General features: G+C 45.2%; 1 protein-coding gene across 2 annotated transcripts in view; it reads right to left on the reverse strand.

Moving 5' to 3' along the window:
• Window positions 1-1324: 1324 nt before the first annotated feature.
• LOC121284626 (keratin, type II cytoskeletal 8-like) overlaps window positions 1325-23505 on the reverse strand; it is a 70742-nt gene continuing 48561 nt past the window's right edge. The window contains exons 2-8 of one of the 2 annotated variants that reach the window (XM_041200145.1): window positions 20865-21134; window positions 11580-11675; window positions 7440-7604; window positions 6985-7110; window positions 5240-5460; window positions 3277-3368; window positions 1325-1574 (exon numbers count right to left, since the gene is read on the reverse strand). In XM_041200145.1, coding sequence (XP_041056079.1) covers window positions 1567-1574; window positions 3277-3368; window positions 5240-5460; window positions 6985-7110; window positions 7440-7604; window positions 11580-11675; window positions 20865-21134 — 978 coding nt within the window. In that variant the 3' untranslated portion in view covers window positions 1325-1566. Of the gene's footprint in view, window positions 1575-3276; window positions 3369-5235; window positions 5461-6984; window positions 7111-7439; window positions 7605-11579; window positions 11676-20864; window positions 21135-23505 lie in introns of those variants that run through there. The other variant, XM_041200147.1, reaches the window with a different exon arrangement.

Raw genomic sequence — 23505 nt, forward strand, 5'->3', positions numbered from 1 at the left:
ACCAGGACCCTGGGATCAAGCCCACCGGACAGGGTCAACACTAGAGGACGCCAGTGAGCACAAGCCCAGGATCACAATCCTGGTGCCCAGTTGGGCATCAGGGTGGGGAAACTGGGCAGATCATTCAGGGGGAGGTGGGGGAGCAGAATTTGGGATGTGCCTTGTTGCCACTGGGATTCGGGGGTGGGGGGAGGGTTGTGGGATTGCAGCTGAGTCACCCACCTCAAGGGTATACAACTGGGGAAGGTTCTGGTTGCATTTTGGCCATTCTGCCTAGTTAAAGGGTGAACTGGACACCCACCCAGCTGAGACAACAACACTGGTGAGGCTTCACTCTCCAGCTGGGAGGTCTTGCAGCGCAGTGGGTAGTGTCCCTGCCTCTGAGCTAGAAACTCTGGGTTCACGTCCCACTCCAGGACTCGACGGCCAGAGAACAGTTGAGTATCAAACTGCAAATTCGTCCAACTCATGCCAGTGTCAGGTGGTAAGAGCGGGAGAGATTCCTGGTTGGCGATATGATGGGAAGAATGCTAGAGCCTCTCCCATCACTATCCATAGCTCCAGACTACAACATGTATGTAAAAGTGTATGTTTCCACAGCAACTCAAGCTACTTGGGGGCCTGGATGGCTGGTGTGGATCAGATTGGTGCCAATAGCATAGGGTTTGATCCTTGTTCCAGCTGGGGTGGATTTGGGAACATGGTCAGACAGAGAACTGAGGAACAATTCTCTGGATACAAGCACAGGCTCCCAGTGAAGGTCCCTCCTTGTAAGGATGTGCCATCTTCACACTGTGAATGTTAACTCTGACACTTAATTGAGAACCAGAGAGAGTGTTGTTTGAATTCTTTATTACACAACACCCACCAACAATGATAAATATTATTCCCCTGTCAGGAAACATTTCATCATCAACTTCTTTACAAAAAACCTAAATGAAGGGATGAGGCCCATAGTGCAGCATTACCAGAAAGTCTGGATTAAATACCCATGAAGTTGAGGTAAATAACGCAATATTCAAAAGGTGACACTGTGCATGTGTTTTATACAGACCAGTGGAGGTAGGATAGGATAAGGGAGGGGACGAGTCCCACAGTTTGAGGGGAGTGAGTGAGAGGAGGAGTCCCACAGTTTGAGGCCCTAGGTAACAATGATTGTGAGTTGGATCTGATGTGGCGAGTCATGGTTTCAGCACCAGACAGTGTGTGGGACGAGGGAGGGAGTGTGTGGGACGCTATTTAGAGATCAGGTGAGGGGGAGGGCAGAGTTCAGAGAGTTGAGCAGAGTAAGGTTAAATAAAAGAGGCAGTCAGAGATATGATAATGAGTGATCAGTGAAACAGAGTTTATTCAACATTAGATCTTTTACTGAAAGAGAATTAAAACCTAGTTCCAAACAAGAAAAAGATTGTTTGCTGTCGCCTGTCCAGGTCTGTTGTTCATTTGTCCTGATGACCTGGAGGGAGCATCTTCACAGGTGAAGCAGCCAGTGATAGGCTGTTTGGTTAGAGAAGAATAGATTCCTGTTTCCTTCCCTCTCAAACCATCCTCGGTGACCGAGTGAATTTAAGACACTTCAAAACAAAAAAGAAACAGAATTTTGCTTATTAAAGGAGCTGGTTTCTTCATAGATAGAGATAAATCACCCAGTTTCTTTCACTACTTTACAAGTTTCTTTATCCCTCACCTTCCTACCCCTTATCAGAGAGGAAACGTTAACTGGAGTTGAACTGGAGCTAACTTTTTGCTAATGGAAACTGGGCTGACACTGTCCAAACATCATTTCACATTGGGAATCCTGCAGGCAGCAGACTGACCATTCCCATCGCCTGGACTATGGCTCAAGCCCCAAAGGTGAAGGGTCACCTGCTGCATCCTTGAGTGGTCAAGCAGTCGGCTCAAGACTCGGCTTGTTTTGAATTAAGTGTGATTATAACCTTGAATTGGTCTTCCTTACGAGCTACAGGTTAGTCTGTAAGCTTTTCTAATGGACTTTCACCATTTGGACTTATATCTCCCAAAGCTTTCCACCAATGGTTTTCCTCTGGTTTTGATATAGGTGAATTGATAGGGATTCATTGTGACGATTAGTCAACAACTACGTTACTGCTGCATCATGGGATTTTCAGATGATGGCGGTGACCTCAGTAGATATATGGACATGTCAGCCTCAAGCTTGTTTGATGGGACATTGAGTTATTTTAAGGTTAGTTCTGGTATAACTAGAAACAGTTCAAATGGAGATTATTCCAAATCTTTAAAGTCATAAACTCTTCAGAAATAGGAGCAGGAGGCCATTTGGCCCATCGAGCCTGCTCTGCCATTCAATAAGGTCGTGGCTGATCTGATTGTGGCCTCAACTCTACTTTCCTGCCTGCCCCACATAACCCTTGACTCCCTTGTCAATCAAAAATCTGTCTAACTCAGCCTGGAATGTATTCAACGACCCAGCCTCCACTTCTCGCTGGGCGAGAGAATTCCAAACACCACCAACCCTCTGAGAGAAGAAATTTCTCCTCATCTTCATCTTAAATGGGAGGCCCTTTATTTTGAAACTGTGCCCCCTAGTTCTAGATTCCCCACAAGGGGAATTTCCTCAGGAGCTTTATTTATAAAAGGTCACCTTTCATTCTTGTAAACTCCAATGATCATATTAATAAGGACTCTCTCCCTACTCCCCCAGCCCAATCCCTTTCCTCCCCCTACCCTCTCCCTGTTCCTTTCTCCCTCATGTGTTTATCCAGCTTCCCCTTAAATGCATCTATACTATTCATCTCACTACTCCCTGTGGGAGTGAGTTCCACATTCTCCCCACTCTCTGGGTGAAGAAGTTTCACCTGAATTCCCGATTGGATTTATCAGCCTTATATTTATGGCCTCTGGTTTTACTCTCCTCCCACAAGTGGAAACATCTACTCCACTTCTATACTATTGAACCCTCCGTCATTTTAAAGCTCTCTATTAGGTCACCTCCCAGCCTTCTCTTTTCTGAGCTCCAGTCTGTTTAATCTTTCCTAATAGGAATAATATCAATTCTAGCATCGTTCTAGTAAGTCTCTTCTGCACTTTCTCCAATGCCTCCCTGTATTTTTGTAATATGGTGTCTTTGCAATAGTATTTTATTAAATGACTGCAAGTTCCTGTCTCCCACACAAGAGGAAATATTTTCTCTTCATCCAAATCTTTTCAATCTCTTCATTATTCTGAAGACCTCGATCAGATCTCTCTCTTTCATTTCACACATTTGAGAACTCGGATAGAATATTCTCCTCTTACTGTATTTGGATCTTGTCCTGACCATGGTTCCCTTTGGAACAGCTGATGAGCTGACCACTCGAGTAACGGTTCCACTGGCTGGAGCTCCATCTCTGCAACAGAATCAATAAAACACAATGATATATAACAGTGGTGTTTAGGAATTTACAATCAGCGATTGGACTGTAACAATACATCTCGGGATAGTTAGTGCTCTGGATCTATTGCTTATGTAGTTGGACTGATTTGTGGTAATTTAAATGATTGGACTGTATGAAATTGATGCTCCATCAGAGGCTATCCCAACGTGATTCAGTAGCTTAGCAACAGTTGGTGGGGGAAACTGCGAGTCAGAGTCATTTTGGCACAGAATGTGGCCATTTGGCCCATTGAATCCATGCTGGCTCTCTGTAGAGCAATCCAGTCGGTCCTGTTTCCCTGCTCAATTTCCACAGCTCTGCAATTTTATTTCCCTTCATCGTCTCTGATTTTACTACCCTCGCAGATAGCGAGTTCCAGATCATTACCACTCGCTACATAAAATTGTTTTTCCTCAGTTCCCTCCTTGCATATTTTGCCCAAAACCTTAAATCTGTGTCCTCCTTGTCCCTGAACCGTCAGCCAATGGGAACAGCTTTTCTTTGTCTACCTTATCCAATCCTGTCATAATCTTGTCCCCCTCTATCAAATCTCCCCTCAATCTCCTTCGCTCCAAGGAGAACAATCCCAGCTTCTCCAACCTAACCCTGTTGCTAAAATTCCCTCATCCCTGGAGCTGTCTGGTAAATCTCCTCTACACCCTCTCAAGGACCCTCACGTCTTTCCTAAAGTGCGGTGACCAGAATTGGGCACAATACTCTAGTTAGGCCCTAACCGGAGCTTTATAAAAAGGTTCAGCATAACGTTCCTGTTTTGTACTCTATCCTTCAATGGATAAAACTAGAGTTCAGATCCAGGACAACTTGTGAAATTTAATGGGTCAAATCTGATCATTTGTGGGTTGGTATCAGAAAAGACAGAAACAGTATTGTCAAAACAGAACTGGTCTTTCAGGGAATGAAACCTGGCAATCTTACTCAGTCTGCTCTACATGTGACCTCTGACCCACACAATGTCAGGCACCTTGCTGAGTCACCGAGTTCTGGCCCAGTGTTCTCTCATGTGCTCCCTGCATCCTGCACTTCACTGGAGGAAGCTGGCTCATCAGATCAGTGGTCTTTAGGATTGCTTAATCTTATCGAAAGAAAAGTATTCTGGGGAGGTTCTCCATTGCATCCCAGACAATAATTAAGCAACATTGACTTAAAAAACATTACATATTACTTTGGTGTTGTTTACAGGATCTCACTGTATATAAATTAGCAAATGTATTTTCTACATTGACAACAGTAACTATGATCAACTAAAGTTCTTCTTTGGCTGTAAAGCTCGTTGGGATGTTCTAGAGGTAATTTTTAAAATTTGCTCACGGGATGTGGGCACTGCTGGCTAGGCCAGCATTTATTGCCCATCCCTAATTGCCCTTGTTCAGAGGGCATTTAAGAGTCAACCACATTTCAGCGGGTCTGGAGTCTCAGGTAGGCTAGAGCAGCAGATTTCCTTCCCTAAAGGAGGCTTGTGAACCAGATGGGTTTTTATGACAATCGACAATGGTTTCATGGTCATTGTCAGACTTTTAATTGCAGATTTCTTTTTAATTGAATTCAAATTTCACCATCTGATGAGATAGGATTCAAACCCTGGTCCCCAGAGCATTACCCTGGGTCTCTGGATTACTAGTGAGTGACAATACCACTAGGCCAGAGCGTTATAGAAATCAAAGTTGTTTTTGACTAGCGAGTCAATTAATAACCTCTTCCAACAGAGAACACCTGAACAGGGGCAAATAAGTTGGTGCTGATGATTCTGGCCACTTGCTACTAGAGATGGACTGTGTTTGAAGGGGACTTTTGGTTAACATTTACTGCTTCTATGTTGCATTTACCTCTCCTCCTCGCCATCCAGTAATTTTCTGTAGGTGGCGATCTCCATGTCCAGTGCCATTGTGGAGTTCAGCAGTTCCTGATGTTCACGCATCTGTTCAGCCATATCTGTATTCGCCTTACGGAGACTCTCCTGCAATTGGTTGATACGGTTCTTGGCCTCGTTGATGGCAATCTGTCCACGTTCCTCCGCTTCCCCAATATTAGACTCCATTGAGGCACGCTGTGGGAAAATGGTTCATTAGAGGGTGGCCAATCCTCCAGGACTGGCCAGGACTATTCAGGAATCGGAGATTAATTTCCCAGATATGGATCTGAGCAAATTAAAAGTCAAAGAATCACACAGTGCAGAAAGAGGCTGTTCTGCCCATCATGATGTGCTGGCTCTTTGAAAAAGCTATCAAATTAGTTCCACTCCCCCTCACCCATCCAACCCGCTCTTTCATCAATCGCCCTGCAATTTTTTCCTTACCTTTAAACCACGAGAAATAGAGTTTTTTCCCCCTTTTCCACTGAACATTTTTGACTATTCTTGAAAATGTTGGCGATTGGCTCAGAGTGAGATTGTTTCACTGACAGTCAAGAATCATCCAATTACACAGGGAAGAAACTGTTGGCTGTCCAATCAGCTGTGGGAAGGTGGTACACTGTGAAGATTGACATGTCAGGCAACCAATAGCAGGAGAGTAGGGATGGCCCATCATGTGATGACACTATGAGGATTCTGTCTGCTCAAATTTTGCAACCCCTAACACACGGTAGTGTTTCAGGTTTGTTGCTGTTCTACACAAGATGATTTGGTAATTTTTGACTTGATTCAGGAATAATTTCCAGAATCAAGAATCAGGATCAAGTTTTTACATGTTAGAAAAAAGAACAGTTTACTGTTACACGGGAAAATTTAGGGCCAATTTTCTGCGATACATCTCTATGTCAAAATGTTGCTATGGAGCAGTCCTGGACTTCTCAAAGTAGGGTTAAGGGACTAAAGCTCCCTCTACACTGTCCCCATCAAACACTCCCAGGGCAGGTACAGCACGGGGTCAGATACTGAGTAAAGCTCCTCTACACTGTCCCCATCAAACACTCCCAGGACAGGTACAGCACAGGGTTAGATACAGAGTAAATCTCCCTCTACACTGTCCCAATCAAACACTCCCAGGACAGGTACAGCACGGGGTTAGATACAGAGTAAAGCTCCCTCTACACTGTCCCCATCAAACACTCCCAGGACAGGTACAGCACGGGGATAGATACAGAGTAAAGCTCTCTCTACACCGTCCCCATCAAACACTCCCAGGGCAGGTACAGCATGGGGTTAGATACAGAGTAAAACTCCCTCTACACTGTCCCAATCAAACACTCCCAGGACAGGTACAGCACGGGGTTAGATACAGAGTAAAGCTCCCTCTACACTGTCCCCATCAAACACTCCCAGGACAGGTACAGCACGGGGTTAGATACAGAGTAAAGCTCCCTCTACACTAAACCCATCAAACACTCCCAGGACAGGTACAGCACGGGATTAGATACAGAGTAAAGCTTCCTCTACACCGTCCCCATCAAACACTCCCAGGACAGGATTATTAATTTAGGATTCATACTTTCAGAGAATTACTTTGTATCTAACTCCTGATGTACCAAGTTATAGAGAGAGGATTCTGGTTGGGGTGCAGTATTATTGTTGAGCTGCAGGATCTGACTTGCCTTCACCTGTTAGATACTGTTCTAAGAGTCAAATTCATACCTGGTTCTGAAGTCCATCAGCGTCAGACCGCATCTTTTGTAGGTAGCGTGTGAGGTCAGCAAACTCATTCTTTGCATTTCTGAGCTCAGCGTTCTGTCTGCTTTTGTCATTCTCTAGTTCCAATAACTGTGAACAAGCAGAATCGATATCAGCAACACCATATTGCCCTGTCTGACACCCTTGTGTGTTTCACTTTCAATGGGGATAGTGAGAGACACTGAGTGACAACAGCGAGATGGATTATTGGTGAAAACGTGAGTGAATCACAGCAAGAGTGATGGGCTATCAAAGACTGAGTGACCACAAAGTATTTGATCGATTGTAACGTGTTTCAGGGTGTCCTGAGGTTGTGAAAGGCGCTATATAAATGCTTCTCTTCTTGCTGAGAGGAAGAGGAGCAATAGGAAATTCTGGTTCTAATTTTAGCTACGTGTTAATGGACAGTGGGGCTCTACCTTATTCTGGTACCAGGTCTCAGCTTCAGCCTTGTTCCGAGCTGCAATTTCAGCATGCTGCCGCTTCATGTCTTCAATCATTTGTTTCATGTCCAGTTGGCGGCTGTTGTTGACTTTCAGGGTGACGGCTGTACTCTGAACCTGTGACTGAAGCTCCTGGATTTCCTGTAACAACACATGTCACAGCCTGTTAGATCCTCACCGCTGTCACAAACACTTTAATCACACAAAATAGTTCAACTTCAAGGACTAAGCACATTCTGGAAGAATTGGTGTTTTAAAAAGATACTGTTCCTTAAAGGGACACGAAACTTGGTGGGAATGTGAGCGATGAGGAGCATGTTAAGAGGCTTCCAAGCAATTTAGGTTGAGTGAGTGGCCAGATGCAGTATAACTTGGATAAGTGTGAAGTTATCCACTTTGGCAGGAGAAACAGAATGGCAGAGTATTATTTAAATGGTGATTGATTGGGAAATGTTGATGTACAAAGGGACCTGGGTGTCCTTGTACACCAATCACTGAAAGCAAGCATGTGGGTGCAGCAAGCAGTTAAGAAGGTAAATGGTATGTTGGCCTTCATTGTGAGAGGACTTGAGTACAGGAGCAAGGATGTCTTACTGCAGCTGTACAGGGTCTTGGTGAGACCACACCTGGAGTATTGTGTGCAGTTTTGGTCTCCTTACCATAGAGGGAGTGCAGTGAAGATTCACCAGACTGATTCCTGGGATGGCAGGATTGTTGTATGAGGAGATATTGGACTGACTGGGCCTATATTCACTGGAGTTTAGAAGAATGAGGGGATCTCATTCAAACATATAAAATTCGGACAGGGATGGACAGTCCGGATGCAGGGACGATGTTTCCTCTGGCTGCGGGGAGTGTCTAGAACAAGGGGTCACAGTCTCAGGATACAGGGTAGACCATTTAGAACTGAGATGAGGAGAAACGTCTTCACTCAGAGGGTGGTGAACCTGTGGAATTCTCTACCACAGAAGCTGTAGAGGCCAAGTCACTGAATATATTTAAGAAGGAAATAGATAGATTTCTAGATTCTAAAGGTGTCCAAAGGTATGGGGAGAGGGCAGGAGTATGGCGTTGAGATAGAGGATCAGCCATGATTATATTAAATAGTGGAGCAGGCTCGAAGGGCCGAATGATCTATTTCTCATCCTATTTTCTATGTTTCTAATGCAGGACTCTGATAGCTATTCCTGGAAAAAGCATCCTTTTACAAGAAAGAGTAATTTAAAAAAAACTTGAAACCATTTGACTACTGGCCAGTGAGTCTCACGTCAGTGGTAGGGAAACTATTGGACAAAATTCTGAAGGAGAGTATCTATCTCCAATTGGAGAGGCAAGGTTTGATCAGGGATAGTCAGCATGGCTTTGTCAGAGGGAGGTCATGCCTAACACATTTGATTGAATTTTTTCAGGAGATGACCAGGTGTGTAGATGAGGTTAGTGTAGTTGATGTAGTTTATATGAATTTCAGCAAAGCCTTTGACAAGGTCCCACATGGGAGACTTATAAAGAAGGCAAATGCACATGGGATACAGGGTAATTTGATAAGGTGGATTCAAAATTGGCTTAGTTGTAGGAGACAGAGGGTGATGACAGAAGGATGCTTTAGTGACTAGAAGCCAGTGTCCAGTGGCATACCACAGGGATCTGTCCTCAGTCCTCTATTATTTGTCATTTATATAAACGACATAGATGACTATGTGGGGGGTGGTATTAGTAAGTTTGCAGACGACACAAAGATTGGCCGGGTGGTTAACAGTGAGGTTGAGTGTCTTGGGCTACAGGAAACTATAGACGGGATGGTCAAATGGGCAGTTAATGGAATTTAACCCTGAAAAGTGTGAGGTGATACACTTTGGAAGGAGTAATTTGACAAGGAAGTAGTCAATGAATGGCATGACACTAGGAAGTTCTGAGGAACAAAGGGACCTTGGCGTGTGTGTCCATAGATCTCTGAAGAGGGAGGGGCATGTTAGTGGGGTGGTGAAAAAGGCATATGGGACACTTGCCTTTATCAATCGAGGCATAGGTTACAAAAGTAGGGAGGTCATGTTGGAGTTGTATAGAACCTTGGTGAGGCCACAGCTGGAGTACTGTGTGCAGTTCTGGTCGCCACATTATAGGAAGGATGTGATTGCACTGGTGGGGGTGCAGAGGAGATTCACCAGGATGTTGCTTGGGATGAAACATTTAAGTTATGAAGAGAGATTGGGGAGGCTTGGGTTGATTTTGTTTGAGCAGAGAAGACTGAGGGGCGACCTGATTGAAGTGTGCAAGATTATGAGGGGCATGGACATGGTGGATCGGGAGCAGCTGTTCCCCTTAGTTGAAGGGGCAGTCACAAGGGGACATAAGTTCAAGGTGAGGGGCAGGAGGTTTAGGGGGGATGTGAGGACAAACGTTTTTACCCAGAGGGTGGTGACGGTCTGGAATGCACTGCCTGGGAGGGTGGTGGAGGCGGGTTGCCTCACGTCCTTTAAAAAGTACCTGGATCAGCACTTGGCACGTCATAACATTCAAGGCTATGGGCCAAGTGCTGGTAAATGGGATTAGCTAGGTAGGTCAGGTGTTTCTCAAGTGTCAGTACAGACTCGATGGGCTGAAGGGTCTCTTCTGCAATGTGATTCTGTGATTCTGATTCTGTGATTCTGAGACACAGGTTCTGTTTCAAGGTTTCAAGGTATACAAAAGGGTTCACATGGGTTTGATGGCTCTGGAAAAAATGCCATGCTTGGAAGACTGTGTTTTACAGTGGATTTTGGTTTTGTTTTGAGGAGTGAAGGAAAAACTGCTTGAGAAGGAAAACAGCAGCCTTTTTGCAGCCCAGAGCCAGTCCACAGCTGGAAGTGAATACAAGCTGCTCCTGAAGTGCTCTACATGCTGAAATAGAGTATCCTCGAGTATCCCATGAGTCTGCCTGGAAGGCATTACCAGAGTCACTGATTGTTTCGTGGATCAGTGCTGATAGACCAACCATACAGCCCGGACCCCTTTTCAAGAACTCCACCGTCTATCCTTTGCCTTTGGACATTGGCTCTTAAGCTTTGGCCAAATTCATCCATTTCAATTTTTATTTCATTGTTTTGTGTGTGTATGTGTGCGTGTACCTGCATATGCGTGTGTGTGTATGTGTGTGCGTGTACCTGCATATGCGTGTGTGTGTATGTGTGTGCGTGTATGTGTGTGTGTGTACGTGTGTTCGTGTATGTGTGTGTGTGTGCGCGAGAGAGAGACTTAGGGTATCTCGAAAGAGTATTTAGTATATTTTCATATTCCACACTGGATGTTGATATGCTTTGCCTTTCTATTTGACAAGATGGATTTTATAATAAGCCAATAGGTTTGTTGTCTATTGAAAGAAGCCTAGTTAAAGTCTCTTTTATTCTGGATGCCAGTGGTGGAGGTAACCAATTGGCCACATTGGTAAGTAAATTAAACTTTTAAACTAATGGTGTAACCTATGGAGCAGCAGGGCTAGATCAACTGCACATTCCTCCCATCCTGGTCGTAATGCTGGTTAGTAGTTTAATTCACACATTGTTACACTGACAGGGAGGGTAATGCTCCCTCTGCACTGTCCCCATCAAACACTCCCAGGACAGGTACAGCACGGGGTTAGATACAGAGTAAATCTCCCTCTACACTGTCCCCATCAAACACTCCCAGGACACGTACAGCACGGGGTTAGATACAGAATAAAGCTCCCTCTACACTGTCCCCATCAAACACTCCCAGGACAGGTACAGCACGGGGTTAGATACAGAATAAAGCTCCCTCTACACTGTCCCCATCAAACACTCCCAGGACAGGTACAGCACGGGGTTAGATACAGAGTAAAGCTCCCTCTACACCGTCCCCATCAAACACTCCCAGGACAGGTACAGCACGGGGTTAGATATGTTTTTCCTTTTTGAAAGTTCCTATTGAACCTGCTTCCACTACCCTTTTAGGCAGCATATTCCAGATCACAACTCACCGTGTGAGATACATTTCTCCTCATCCCTCCCTCTGGTTCTTTTGTTAAATGACTTGAAATTTATGTGACAATGGAACAGGCCCTTCTCAATTTCTGGGACCACATGTAAATGAACGATTTGAACTGGATGATAAAGGATGTACCTCAGCATACAGCAGCTTCAGGAACTCGATCAGATTGGTCAGATATTCCAGCTTCGATTCCAGCTCCACTTTTTGAAAATAGGCATCATCCACTTCCTGGGAAAGTGATTTTGGGATCACAAGAGAAAGGAAATCAGACTTTAGGTGAAGGAGGGAATTGTTTTGAACTTTTAACATTATACCAGGAAATCTGAACTGGACAAAGACCCATCAGCCCATCAGGCCCCTTCCTTCTCTCAGAACGTGTCACAAACTCCCCCACCACACTCCAGCCAGAATCCAGCCACGCTCTCCCTTCACTACCCCATCCGAATCAATCCAGACCCCAATCCTCTTTCTCATAAAGATTCAAAGCAACTCTTCTCGAAATCTCTCTTCCAATTTGTTGGGGACTATCAGTCTTTTTCCAGTATTTAGCCTGGGCTATAGGTTTGACCACCCACTCAATCTGAATGTGCCAAGCTTGACTCTGGCCTCTCACTTCAGTGTGTACATTGCTACATGACACCAAAAGGAGTCTTTGCTACTTCCCCAAGACATTCAATGGCATTGCCACTGCCAAATCCCCCACTATCAACATCCTGGGGTTACCTTTGCCCAGAAACTTACCTGGACCAGCCACATAGAAAATGTGGCTACAAGGGAAGATCAGAGGCTGGGAATTCTGCAGAGACTGGTTCATCATCTGAGTCTCCAAAGCTCTTCACCACTTACATAGGTCAGGAGTGTGATGGAATACTCCCCACTTGCCTGGACGAGTGCAGCTCCCACAACACTCAAGAAGCTTGCTACTTCCCCAAGACATTCAATGGCATTGCCACTGCCAAATCCCCCACTAACAAGGTGGCTGAGTGGTTAAGGTGATGGACTGCTAATCCATTGTTCATCACACGCGTGTGTTCGAATCCCACCTTCGTCATTACTTTACATATGTAAAAAGCAAGAGGGTAGCCAGGGAAAGGGTAGGCCCACTCAGGGACAGAGGTGGGAATCTGTGTGTGGAGCCAGAAGAAATGGGAGAGATACTAAATGAATACTTCTCATCAGTATTCACCAAAGAGAAGGATTTAGCGGTCGATTTGTCTAGGGAAGAGTGTGTAGATAGCCTAGATCATGTTGAGATCAAAAAAGAGGTGTTAGGCATCTTGAAGAATATTAAGGTGGATAAGTCCCCAGGGCCAGATGGGATCCACCCCAGAGTTCTGAGGGAGGCAAAGGAGGAGATTGCTGGGGCCTTGACAGAAATCTTTGTATCCTCACTGGCTACGGGTGAGGTCCCAGAGGATTGGAGAATGGCCAATGTTGTTCCATTGTTTAAGAAGGGTAGCAGGGATAATCCAGGAAATTACAGGCCAGCGAGCCTTACGTCAGTGGTAGGGAAATTATTGGAGAAGATTCTTCGTGACAGGATTTACTACCATTTGGAAGCAAATGGGCGTATTAGTGAGAGGCAGCATGGTTTTGTGAAGGGGAGGTCGTGTGTCACTAACTTGACTGAGTTTTTCGAGGAAGTGACAAAGATGATCGACAATGGAAGGGCAGTGGATGTTATTTACATGGATTTCAGTAAGGCCTTTGACAAGGTCCCTCATGGCAGACTGGTACAGAAGGTAAAGTCGCACAGGATCAGAGATGAGCTGGCAAGATGGATACAGAGTTGGCTTGGTCATAGAAGACAGAGGGTAGCAGTGGAAGGGTGCTTTTCTGAATGGAGAGCTGTGACTAGTGGAGTTCCACAGGGATCAGTGCTGGGACCTTTGCTGTTTGTAGTATATGTAAATGATTTGGAGGAAAATGTAACTGGGCTAATTAGTAAGTTTGCAGACGTCACTAAGGTTGGAGGAGTTGCAGATAGTGAAGAGGATTGTCAAAGGATACAACGGGATATAGATCGGTTGGAGATTTGGGCGGAGAAATGGCAGATGGAGTTTAATCCGGTCAAATGCGAGGTAATGCATTTTGGGAGGTCTAATACAGGCAGGAATTATACAGTAAATGGCAGAACCCTTAAGTGCATCGACGGGCAGAGGGATCTGGGTGTACAGGTCCACAGGTCACTGAAAGTGACAACACAGGTGGATAAGGTAGTCAGGAAGGCATATGGCATGCTTGCCTTCATTGGCAGGGGTATTGAGTATAAAAACTGGGAAGTCATGCTGCAGCTGTATAGAACCTTGGTTAGGCCACACTTGGAATATTGTGTGCAATTCTGGTCACCACATTACCAGAAGGATATGGAGGCATTGGAGAGGGGGGAGAGGAGGTTTACCAGGATGCTGCCTGGTCTGGAGGTTATTAGCTATGAGGAGAGGTTGGAGAAACTCAGATTGTTCTCACTTGAGCGACGGAGATTGAGGGGCGACTTGATAGAAGTTTACAAAATTATGAGTGGCATGGACAGAGTAGATCGTCAGAAGCTTTTTTCCCCAGGGTGGAAGAGTCAATTACTAGGGGACATAGATTTAAGGTGAGAGGAGAAAACTATAGAGGAGATGTGCGGGGCAAGTTTTTTACGCAGAGGGCAGTGAGTGTTTGGAATTTGCTGCCAGAGGAGGTGGTGGAAGCAGGTACGATAGTGGTGTTTAAGAGGCAGCTTGACAAATACGTGAATAGGATGGGAATAGAAGGATATGGATCCCGGAACTGCAAAATATTTTAGTTGACGGGCAATATGATTGGCGCAGGCTTGGAGGGCTGAAGGGCCTGTTCCTGTGCTGTACTTTTCTTTGTTCTATCAACATCCTGGGGTTACCTTTGCCCAGAAACTTACCTGGACCAGCCACATAGAAAGTGTAGCTACAAGAGAAGATCAGGGGCTGGGAATTCTGCAGAGATTGGTTCATCATCTGAGGTTCACCATTGACCCAGATTTAAGAGCTTTCTGTACAAGTTTATCTATATCCTTCTTCTAATGGGTGACTAAGTTAATACTCAATTCTTCAACTGCTGCAGAACTAAGGTCTTATTGTTACTGTCACGGAAGTGGACACATGAGACATTGCAAAGTGAGATCCAAACAGGCCTCCAAACAACAATCGAAGTCCAATGAAGTCTGTAGTGTAGAAGACCAGAAACAACCAACCCTGACATTTATTCATTATTCAACATGGAAGTTGGAAAGACAGAGCCAATTATTGTCACAGTGTAAGTGAATGGTAAACCCTTAAAAATGGAAGTAGACGCGGGTGCTTCTGCCACTGTAGCAGGGGAACACACTTTCAGATATTTAAATAAACACGGTCAACAATTAAATTTGGGACAAATATCTGCCAAGTTGAAAACATACAGAGGTGAAGAAATCCAGGCAAAAGGTATCATCAGAGCAACTGCTCATTATAAACACCAATTGGTACAGCTACCAGTGATAGTGGTAGGTGAAGGGTCAAGCCTTCTAGGTTGAAGGAGATTAAATTAAACCGGTCCAAAAATCTTCCAGTTGAGAGCAGGGGGACTGCCAGAGCTGCTAAAAAAAATGACACCATCTTCAAAGATGAACTAGGAAAAATCCAGGGCCTAAAGGCCAAGATTTACACGGATCCAGAAACAGCTCCTCACTTCTTGAAAGCGAGACCGGTGCCACACACCCTGAGAGAGAAGGTTGACGCTGAGCTGAACCGGTTTGAGAGGCTGGGTCTCATAAAAGTGGTTCAGTTCTCAGAGTGGGCAGCATCCATAGTCCCCATCCTTAAACTAGACCAGACCATCCGGATCTGTGGGGACTATAAACTAACGGTCAACAGAGCAGCCAAACTGGACAGGTACCTATTCCCAAGATTGAAGACCTATATGCCAAACTAGTAGAAGGGACAATGTATACAAAGCTTGACATTGGTCACGTATATCAGCAACTGGAGCTGGATGATGCCTCCTGGGAATTTATGACCGTAAATACCCACAAAAGGGTTATAGCAATATACACGCCTGCCCTTTGGAGTTTCCTCAGCCTGTGCCAGTTTTCAGAGGACAATGGAGAGCTTATTACAGGGACCACCTCAGGCTGTCGTCTATCCAGATGATGTACTGATAACTGGATTCACAGAAAAGGAACACTTGGCTAACCTAGAGGAAGCTGTGAAACGATTTATAGAAGCAGGAGTGTGCCTGAAGGTGGAAAAATGAACTTTTCAAGCAAATTAAGTCATTTATTTGGGCCGCTGGGTGGATGCCCACGGGTTACACCCGGGTGAAGAGCAGGTTAAGGCAATAAGAGGGGCACCTGCACCCAAGAACACCTCTGAACTTAAATCATTTTTAGGGATGCTAAATGATTATGGGTGATTTCTACCAAATTTATCCACAGTTCTGGCCCCTCTGCATTCACTGCTAAGAAAAACCAGTGTTCGTTTTGGGAGGCACCCCAAAAGGAAACCTTCATGAAAGTAAAACAGCTCTTACACGCTGTGAATTTGTTAGTGCACTATGACCAGACAAAGGAATTGGTGCTAACTGTGGAGTGGGAATGGTCCTATCTCACAGAATGGGTGACAGCACCGAGAGGCCGATAGGCTATGTATCCAGGACACTGACCACAGCAGCAAAAGGATGTTCTCCGATGGAAAAGGAAGGTCTGTCGATTATTTTTGGTCTATGTGCACGGGCGACATTTCACAATATTATCAGACCACAAACCACTTTAGGGTCTGTTTAGCGAGGAAAAGGCCATTCCACCCTTAGCCTCTGCAGGAATACAAAGATAGGTCCTAATTTTGGTGGCATATGAATACACCTTTGTACGTAGACCAAGGATCCATAGAGCCAATGCCAATGCCCTGAGTGGCCTGCCTTTGCAAGGGAACGATGACCATATCCCAATCCCACAGGAGTTCATATTAGTGATGAACTTGCTGGATTCCTCACCAGTGTGTGCCAGGCAGATGATAAACTGGATGAATCATGATCCAGTCCTGTCTGGAGTGAAAGACCAAGGGTTACACGGCTGGTCCCAGGAACCAGCCTCTGATGAATTGAAGCCATGTTTGAATTTTCAAAGACATGAGATAAGCAGGTCACGATGGTATTCTATTATGTGGCTCATGGGTAGTAGTTCCTTTATAGGGAAGGGAACCACTTTTAGTAGAGCTACACAGTGCCCATCGAGGAACCTCCCACATGAAGACCAAAGTGCCCAGTTATCTATGGTGGCAGGGGATGGACGGCGATATCGAGAAGGTGGTTAAACACCATGCGCAATCTCAGCAGCTGCAAATGTTGCCCATGGCAACCCCCTTACACCCATGGGAGGGGCTTGGTAGGCCCTGGGTACGACTGCACATTGACTATGTTGGTCCTTTCCTTGGGACCACGTTTCTACCGTTTATAGATGCTCATTCCGAGTGATTAGACGTTTATGAGGTAAAGTTGCCACATCAGGCACTAACTATAGGAAAACGATGCCAAAGCTTCACTATCCACGGATTGCCAGAGGTAATCGTCTCAGATAAAGATACTACTTTTAGTAGCACTGAGTTCCAATGATTTATGAGCCTCAACGGTATCAACAATGTGAAGACTGCTCCGTACCATCCATCATCAAACCAACTGGCAGAAAGAGCAGTACAAACTTATAAGGTGGGAATGAAAAAGTTAACAGATGATTTGCTGGAAACTAAATTTGCTCATTTCCTATTTCACTACAGTACAACACCTCCCCCCCCCAAACTACAACAGGAGCAACACTTGCAGAATTACTGATGAGGCGTCATCTTCGGAGAAGACTAAACCTGATACTTCCCAATTTGGAGGGGAAGTTGGAGAAAAGTCAAGGGAACCAAAAAGCAACTGATGATTTGTACAGTTATATGAGCAACAATTTACCGTTTGGGAAGCTATATATGTAAGGGATTTCAGTGGAGGACCGAAGTGGTTACTGGTAAAGTAAGGTCTGTGACTGGACCATTGTTGTACCATGTGGAAGTGGAGGGCCGAATCACCCATAAACATGTGGATTGTTTAAGAAGAAGGGAGATACCCCAACAAAATGATGTTTCACCTGTAACCATTATTGAACCTGTGGTTCATGTTGAAGTTGCTCAGTCAACGACAGACATGCCCGATGTCTCTGTCGGAGTGGAAGACACTGAACTGCCTGTGCCTAATGAGGTTCCTGATGTTAATGTGGTTCCAGAGAGTTTGTTTCCTACAAAAGAATCTGAAGTTGTGGAGCTACAACATTCCACATGGATCAGGAAACCACCAGAAAGACTGAACTTGTAATTTCATGACCTTTGTAAATATTGTAATGTCATGAGATATATACCCTTGTAAATACAAACTGTACATAAAAGTTAAAGGGGGAGGAATGTAGTAATTGTAGTTTTGGGAAACATTGGACTGTAGCTTTAAGAATGATCCTGTGCTGTAAGATCACATGATCTATGTAAACCAATGTGTTCAGAGAGTGGGAAACTCTACAGGAGACAATACTTCTTAGTTATGGAGTTTGATGCACACATGTAGCTGCTGCTGTCTTGTAAATAAAGTTAAATGTTTCCACTAAGAAAAGTTATATTAATATCAACTCTATAATATTATCCTTATTTAATTTTGTAGCACACTTTATGACCTGTGAATCTATTCCCCTAACTCACTCACGGTGTGCTTCCTTTTTCAAAACTCTTCCTATTTGCAGTATATTCTGTTCAAAATGCAATACTTTACATTTTTAACATGAAACTGCATTTGCTTAAATCCTCTCGTCTTTAACTATCATCGTCACAGTTTAACCATATCTTGAAATTAGTGTAATCAGCAAATGTTTTCACCTCTTCAAGGCCTATCTCTGGATTCTTTACCTAGTGTGAGGCATGTCATCTGCAAGTTCACTGCCCAGTTTAACTGGCCCCAATTTTAGCGATATCAGTAACAGGTAAGGTAAAATCAGGTAAGATAAGGCAGTATCAGTGGATCCGGTTTTACCATGAATTTTCCACAATGTATATGCATGACCCCACCTTTTCCCATCCAGAATGAACTCTTCCTGATCCTTATAGGAACTTGGAAACAGGCGGAGGCCTTTTTGCTCCTGGAGCCTGCTCCACTATTCAATGAGTTCCTGCTGATCTATATACCCACCTTTACCTCAGTCCTCTCAATACCTATGCTCAATAAAAAAATTATCAATCTCAGTCTTAAAATGAATAAACTGCATTTTTGGAAGTCAGTTCCAAACTCCTATCACCCTTTGTGTGTAGAAGTGTTTCCTAATTTCACTCCTGAAAGGATCCCTAGTCCTAGAGTCCCCAAACTAGCACAAGTAGTTTCTCTCTATCTACACTATCTGTTCCCCTTAAGAAACTGCTATCAAATCACCCATTAACCTTTTTAAATTCCAGTGAGTATAACCCTAACTTTTGTAATTTTGCTCCTTTGTGTTACAGTCGCTGTTTCCCAGAGAGAGAAAAACCAGTAAAAACTGGGAAATAAGAGTCCCGGTCTGAACTGGTCTTGTATACCTTAAAATGGAATCCAGTAAAACTGGGAAGTAAGATCACTGGCCTGAATTGTTTTTCCTCTGGGCTATGATCAGTGGCAGATGAGTTGGTTGGCTCAAAATTTAACAGAGGAATGGCACAAGGACATGTAGGTGTTTAGTGTGAAGTAGCACAGTCTTCCAAGCCCAGACCCATTGCTTCAGCAGACTCCTTGCTTCTGTTGCCAATATTTCTGCATCACTTTTTTGTGCAAGAATTAACTTCCTACTGTCAATCAAAAACTCGATCTAACTCGGTCTGGAATATATTCAATGACCCAGCATCCATTGTTCTTTGGGTAGAAAATTCCAAATACTGACACCCGTCAGAGAGGAAATTTCCCCTCATCTTAGTCTTAAATAGAAGATCTCTTGCTCTGAAACTGAGTCCTGTAGTTCTAGATTACCACCACGAGGGACAACACCCTCTCAGTATCTGCCCTGTCAAGCCCCCTCAGAATCTTATATGTTTCAATAAGATCACCTCTCATTCTTCTAAACTCCAATGGGTACAAGCCCAACCTGCTCAACCTCTCCTCATAAGGCAAAACCCTTCATCCCAGGAATCAGCCAAGTGAACCTTCTCTGAACTACTTCTAATGCAAATATTTCTTTCCTTAAATAAGGAGACCAAAACTGTACCCAGTACTCTAAGTATGGCCTCATCAAAGCCCTGTTCAATTGTAGCAAGATTTCCCTCTTTGATATTCCATCCCCCTTGCAATAAAGGCCAACATTTCATTTGTCTTCCGAATCACTTGCTATGATTCTTGTACAAGGACACCCAGATCCCTCTGTACTATAGCATTCTGCAGTCTCTCTCCATCTAAGTGATATTCTGCTTTTCTATTCTTCCTGCAAATGTAAGGTGGATAACGTTTCATTTTTCCACATTATACTTTAACTGCCAATTTTTTGCCCACTCACTTAACCTATTTATATCGCTTTGTGAACCCTTTGTATCCTCCTCACAATTTGCTTTCCTACCTCTGTTCGTATCATCAGCAAATTTGGCTGCAATCCATTCACCCAAATCATTAATATAGATCATAAATAGTTGAGGCCTCAGCACTGTTCTCTGCAGAGCTCCACTAGTTACAGTTTACCAACTTGGAAACGACCCATTTCTCCTGACTCTGCTTCCTGTGCATTAACCAATCCTCTATCCACCCTAATCTATTAGCTTGAAAACCATGAACTCTTATCTTGTGCTGTAATTTATTTGGCACCTTATCAAATGCCTTTTGGAAATTCAAATACACCACATCTACAGGTTCCCCATTATCCACCCAGCTTGTTACATCCTCAAAGAACTCTAACAAATTTGTTAAACATGGTTTCCTTCATAAAATTATGTTGATTTATGATTTATGTATTATAATTTTCTAAATGTTCTGCTACTACCTCCTTAATAATGGATTCCAGCATTTTCTCAATGACAAATGTTAGACTAACTGGACTATTGGTCCCTGTTTCCTATCTCCCTCCTTTCTTGAATACAGGTGTTACATTTTCAGTTTTCCAGTCCACTGGGGTTGGTTATGACCAAGGCATCCACTAGCCCTGCAGATGCTTCTTTTAAGACCCTGAGAGCTACCTTTAAAAGAAAAATTAAAGTGAATTTATAATTGTTCTTGGAGCCTCTGCTCCAGCTCAAGAGCACAGGTTGAAGATCAGAGACTGAGTTCAGGGCACTGAAATCTGCAACTTGATTCTCTGTTATTAGCCCTGTGAAGCCTTACAGAAGGACTTTCCCTGTAGCGCTGCATACAGGACACCCAGGCTATTGCAGTCAGATCCTTGAATTGTCTACCAACCTTTTTAAGGATAACAAATTCATTCTCCAGTGATGTACGAGAGTTAATCTCATCCTCATATTTTCCTTTGAAGTCTTCGACCATTTGCTCTGTCTGCGTGATCTGCCCCTTCAAGCGGTCTCTCTCCCTCTCCAGGTCAGTCAGCTGCTGCTTCAGTTTGTTGCAGAACATGTTGATGATTTTATCAGCATTTGATTTGTACGTGTCTGTCTGTTGCAGAAGTTCCCATCGTGTCTCCAGAACCTGGTTCTCCTGTTCCAGCTTACGCACCTACACACAAAATAAAAGATGCAAAAATGACTCCTCAACTTCCAAAAGACGTTTTACTATCAATTCCAAAATAGCCCAACAAGTAACAACCCCACCTAAAAGGAGACGAATTACACCCGAGAGAACATGTGGTCTCAATCCTGACATCAATCAGGGCAATGACCCAGGACCACTCAGCCCAACTGACCCTATAGTCTCCTCTTTAAAATCAACCTGTGCAAACGTTCAGGCAGCAGCGGCTCAGTGTGTGCTATTTCTAATCAGAAAGTTGTGCCTTTGATCCCATTCCACAAAAGCCAGGCTGACATTCCCAGTGCCGTACTGAGGGACTACCACAATGTCAAAGGGTCAGTGCCGAGGGAGCGCCGAGCCGTGCTGCCTGAGGGTCACTGCCGAGGGAGCGCCACACCGTCGGAGGGTCAGTGCCGAGGGAGCGCCGCACCGTCGGAGGGTCAGTACCGAGGGAGCGCCGCACCGTCGGAGGGTTAGTGCCAAGGGAGCGCCGCACCGTCGGAGGGTCAGTGCCGAGGGAGTGCTGCACTGTCAGAGGATCAGTACTGAGGTAGTGCTGCACTGTCAGAGGGTCAGTACTGAGGTAGTGCCGCACTGTCAGAGGATCAGTACTGAGGGAGTGTTGCACTGTCAGAGAGTCAGTACTGAGGGGGCGCTGCAGCACAAATTAGCTGCCTTGTTTCATACATTGACTACACCTCAAAAATGAATTGTCTGCTAACTTTTTAGGTGGTGAAAAGTGCTATAGAAATGTACGAGTCTGTTGTTCTATTGTTCTCCAAGCACCTGGATGAGGGGGTTGGGAGGAGGGTAGGGTGGAGCGGGTGTGTGTGTTTTCTCCTCTGGACATTACTATACCTTTACAGCCAGTAGGTGGCAGTGATGGTTCAGGGTCTGTGCTGCTCCGCTCTTGTCAATTTGTTCAGAATGACTGAATTCTGTCTTAAGGTGAATGTTATGTAGCTATCATCCCGTGACTCTTCACTACACACTGGTATAACTCAACTAACCCTCTTCCTGCTGGACGGGCAATTCATATTTCTCCCCAGCCCCACTCCCCCAGCCCGATCCTAATCTTCAAACTGGATTCTTTCTATATCTGAAATCTCCTTAAGCCCCACAGCCCTCTCAGATCTCTGTGCTCCTTCTATGCTGGTCTCTTGCACATCCCCAATTTTAATCGCTCCACCATTGGCGGCCGTGCCTTCAGCTGCCTGGGCCCTGAGCTCTGGAATTCCCTCCCTGAACGTCTCCGCCCCTCTCTTCTCCTTTAAGACCAAGAATTTGATCACCTAGCTCAACATCTCCCATTGTGGCTCCAAGTAAACTTCTGCTTCTGCAAAATGCCGAGGGCCATTTTAGCATTTTAGCTGATGTGGTCATTAAAGCTCTGACTCTCACTGGGCTATAGGTTCCACGGGCTACGCGTGCAGTGGACTAAGGAGCTGCCATGCTGTTGTAAAATCCCTTGTAAGTAGCGATTCTGGCCAAGCTTATTGACTGTGGTAGGCATCACATCAATTAAGTCCAATTCTACCGACCTGTTATCAGAACACGCTTTCCACAGGAGGTGGAGGGGAAGAGGTGCAGGGAGAGGGAGTGAGGGAGGGGCATATGGAGGGAATGAGGCAGGGGGCATATGGAGGGAGAGAGGGTGGGGCATATGGAGAGAGTGAGGCAGGGTGCATATGGAGGGAGTGAGGGAGAGGCATATGGAGGGAGTGAGGGAGGGGCATATGGAGGGGGTGAGGCAGGGAGCACATGGAGGGAGTGAGGGAGAGGCACATGGAGGGAGTGAGGGAGGGGCATATGGAGGGAGTGAGGGAGGGGCATATGGAGGGAGTGAGGCAGGGGGCATATGGAGGGAGTGAGGGAGAGGCACATGGAGGGAGTGAGGGAGGGGCATATGGAGGGAGTGAGGGAGGGGCATATGGAGGGAGTGAGGCAGGGGGCATATGGAGGGAGTGAGGGAGGGGCATATGGAGGGAGTGAGGGAGGGGCATATGGAGGGAGTGAGGGAGGGGCATATGGAGGGGGGATATGGATGGAGTGAGGCAGGGGGCATATGGAGGGAGTGAGGCAGAGGGATATGTAGGGAGTGAAGGAGGCATATGGGGTGAGTGAGATATGGAGAGAGTGAGGGAGGGGATATGGAGGGAGTGTAATATGGAGGGAGTGAGGGAGGGGGATATGGAGGGAGTGAGATATGGAGGGAGTGAGGCAGGGGGCATATGGAGGGAGTGAGGCAGGGGGCATATGGAGGGAGTGTGGGAGGGGCATATGGAGGGAGTGAGGGAGGGGCATATGGAGGGAGTGAGGAAGGGGAAATGTAGGGAAGGGGATATGGGGGGAATGAGGC

This window comes from Carcharodon carcharias, chromosome 12 (genome assembly GCF_017639515.1).
Source record: "Carcharodon carcharias isolate sCarCar2 chromosome 12, sCarCar2.pri, whole genome shotgun sequence".
In the NCBI taxonomy this organism is placed as follows: Eukaryota; Metazoa; Chordata; class Chondrichthyes; order Lamniformes; family Lamnidae; genus Carcharodon; species Carcharodon carcharias.